This window comes from Pterocles gutturalis, unplaced genomic scaffold, assembly GCF_000699245.1.
Source record: "Pterocles gutturalis isolate BGI_N339 unplaced genomic scaffold, ASM69924v1 scaffold21971, whole genome shotgun sequence".
Lineage (NCBI taxonomy): Eukaryota > Metazoa > Chordata > Aves > Pterocliformes > Pteroclidae > Pterocles > Pterocles gutturalis.
The window spans coordinates 13251-16756 of NW_010098375.1; the positions used below are offsets into that span (position 1 = coordinate 13251).

General features: G+C 43.3%; 1 protein-coding gene across 1 annotated transcript in view; it reads right to left on the reverse strand.

Moving 5' to 3' along the window:
- Positions 1–1738, reverse strand: part of MLF2 (myeloid leukemia factor 2) — a gene marked incomplete at its 5' end in the record, with an annotated part of 4794 nt that extends 3056 nt beyond the window's left edge. The window contains 2 exons of the mRNA XM_010072804.1: positions 1004–1039; positions 1495–1738. Of these exons, the coding sequence (XP_010071106.1) occupies positions 1004–1039; positions 1495–1738 (280 nt within the window). The remainder of the gene's footprint in view (positions 1–1003; positions 1040–1494) is intronic.
- Positions 1739–3506: the final 1768 nt, after the last annotated feature.

The window sequence follows — 3506 nt, forward strand, 5'->3', positions numbered from 1 at the left end:
CTTTTTAATCTTGTAAACCTAAAGGCTGCAGTAATATACTGGGCCAGCAGGTCTCACAGGTTAATTGTGCAATACGTAAACAAAATTACTATGTCAGTGTAAATGTGATTTTTTTTCTCTCCTTGAGTAGCCTCTTGTTCTCATTTTCAGCAGAGCTGTACTCAAACACAATGTTATTATCCTTTGAAGTCTATCTGTTTGTATTCTTATCAATCCTTCTCTCAGCTACTACAATTCTGGCACGCTTAGTCTCTTTCACCAAGGCAATCCTGCAGAGCAAGGCACCTAAAGTTGCTGGATCTGGAATAACCTATTTCCACTGTATTATTTTAGTAGATGACGGAGATCAGTATGCTCCAAGCATGGTGTTCTCACATGCACACAGTGATTCTCATTCCAGTCCTGTTCACCTGGAGCACTCACCTGGCTTTTCAATCTGCCACCATTGGCAAAAGAGGTTCAATAATCACCTCCGCATAATGACGGCCAAGTCAGTTCCTCCATTACCTCCAAACAGATCCACAGCTTCTTTTCAGACATATGAGGTTATTAAGAGACTATCTTCTCTTCCTGGATATTAACTGTCACAATTCCTACGAAATATTATGCTATAAAAGCTTTAGGGTTCTTCTCTGGTCAATGTGCAAATAAAACCTCATGATATAAACGGAGTCAGAATCTCTCCTCTAAAACAGCTCACTGACTAGATTAAGACATTAGAGGGGAAACAAGGAAAAGGCCTGAAGTCATACAGCAACTCAATGAGAGACGTCCAAGAGAAACCCATTTCAGTTCAATACCCTCGTACATATTACGTTTACTCTAAATCTAAAGCTCATTCTGGTCTCTTCACACCTTCCCACCCTCACTACCTGTTAGGATAGATGGTCTTGCTCACAGATGGCTACATTTTAGCACCATTTGCACACAGCGCTGACGAATCTCAGTATGGAGCCACTATTCGGAAAGCCTCTGATTCGACCCAGAAACACAGAGGACTTACCATGCCGAGCATCCCAAAGGGTGAAACAGCTCCTGCCTGCCAGGACAACAGAAAAATAGAACAGAGAATGACCTTGCAACAGTCAAACAATAGATCCTCCTCAGAACACCCTCATTCTTCTCAGAAACAGAACTAGGAACACTCAAGCCCAACAAACAGTTCATGAACATGCCCCACAGACTCATGGCAGTTCAAACCACACCACCCCTAACAAACCAGACAGAAGGTGATGCTCCTAAATTTCTCAGTTATATTTATTTATGGTCAGTTATTTCTTCCTTTCTTTCTTCCCATTCAACCTAGAACACAGCTGTGTTCCATGTATTAATGCACATGGAGTAAAGGAGAAGAACACCGCTGTTTTAGAGACTAGTTTTCTGCCCCCACTATCCCTCTAAAGGTAAGCAGAATGCCCAACTCAATAACGGTGGAAGACAGAAGCTAACAAGGCAGCTTAAGAAACCCCATCCTCTACTCAGCCCCTCTTTTACCTGCATCCTACGGCCAGCCTGGCGAGCCCCAGGTGTGGTCCCATCAGTGATGCCAAGGAGTGGGCCGAACCCAAAACTTCCAGAAAGCATGCGGTTCATGTGCTGCCGGTGGATCGCAAAAGGGTCCCTTTTGGAAATGTTGAAAGAACAACGGTGAGGAAGGGATGACAGAAAACAAAGCCCTGCATAATCCACCCATTCTGACTTTGAGTTTCTCTTATGTAACCGTGCATTGCTTTCCAAGCTGAAAATCCAGAATCCCAAGAACTCAGAGTTGCTTATGGTGATCCTTGAGGCTGTAAGGGACCTCTGGATCCCATCTTATTTCTTGTAATAGAAGGTATTACACCACAGAATCCCTCTCAGGCAGTAACTAATGCCTGTTCAGAAGTAGTTTGGTGTCCTGCTCCCACTAATGCTTTAGGGCCAAACATGGCCAAGGTCATTCCAAAACCTCACTGCTCTAACAGATGAAAGCCACTTCTCAGTTCTGCAGTCCACGTACCACCATAATTTCATACTTATCTCCTCTTGTGCCATCAAAACCCTTTATGTTAACAGCTCTGTGAGACAATCAGACCCCACTAGAAGAGCAGTTCTTCGTTTTGCAGGGAGGTCCACAAATACCCTCCTGGTTGCAAAAAGAAGACTACACTTAAAGGGAGCAGAGAGCACGTGATCCTAGATGTTGTCCTCTCACCCCTTCATGTACACACACAAACACACTCAAATGCAAGACTAAAACCTCCAGAATAGACTGTGTGGTCTGACGCTGTGTGAAATCCCTCCACCCCAAGTAATCTTCACCTGCTATTTTCCTACAATGTTATGAGTATACCTGTCAAGAGGCTGGGGCCACACACAGGTTTGGAGATTTGTCAGGGAAAGGGAATAATAACTGGGGTCCCTAAGCAGTTTTCCTTCCTTTCCTTCTTTTTCCAGCCTCCACTCAGTGGGCTGTACACCTTCACTCATGCTGAAGGACCAAGGAGAGAAAAAGGAGAGTACGGACAGCTACAGAAGACAGTGGCCACAGTAAAAAAACGTCTGAGAAATACCATAGCACTTCTCTGCACCTGTTATAGTCTGCACTTATCCCTCCTGAGTGTGAATAACCTCAACAGCATATAATATTCTTGAGATCACAAAAGCATACTACAAACCAATACTTTCCTGTCTCTACTGGAAATGCTTCCCGTAATAAAAGATAGACTCATACCTGCCACATCAATGAGAACACACAGTCACTCTGTGACTAACTACAACATCAAAGTCTCCTCTCCTGCTAATTTGTCTACAGCCAATAAAATTCTTCCTTATTATTGATTTTATAAGCAAAACATGGACTTTATTCTTTACATAAAGTAATTTCACCAAATTTCTACTAGTGCCATGCTTAACACAATCAAATTCTTACTGTATTACAGTCTATTCCTTATCTGCTTTGGCAAGGACTGACAACTTAGTTTCAATGCCAAAATTTGTCAATAGCATCCAATTTCTGGACTGTGGACAGAAACAAAAACATTCAGTAAAAGAAGTCCCACGAAGAGCTCTTGGGACCTTTGTTAGATTTCAAGGCTTGCATTTTAAAAGTACCTCTTGCCTCCTCTTTACTTTGTTCCTTACAACTTAAAAACGGCTTTAGCAGTCTTGTACAGCTCTGTTAAAGACTTCTGTGCGGAGCAGCAACAAACACTGATCTGAACACTAGATTTTACCTGTCTGAACCAAAATCCCACTTTGCATAAGAAAAAAAAAATCCTTACGCAAAGAAGATTAGGAATTCCAGCTCTCTCTTCCTCACACAGCTTGCAATGCCTTTTGGCCTACTTTATTTAACGCTACTTTCCTCCAAAACCATGTTCTGTTTCAGAAATCAGACCAGCGCCAACCGGGTTATTCCCTGTGCTGCCCCTGAAGAGGATGTTTGTATTTTCCTCCAGACAGCTACTGCGCTGCGGTACTTCCCGCAGCCCAGGGGCCCTGCCCGTCGGTCCGGACGCGAGGGT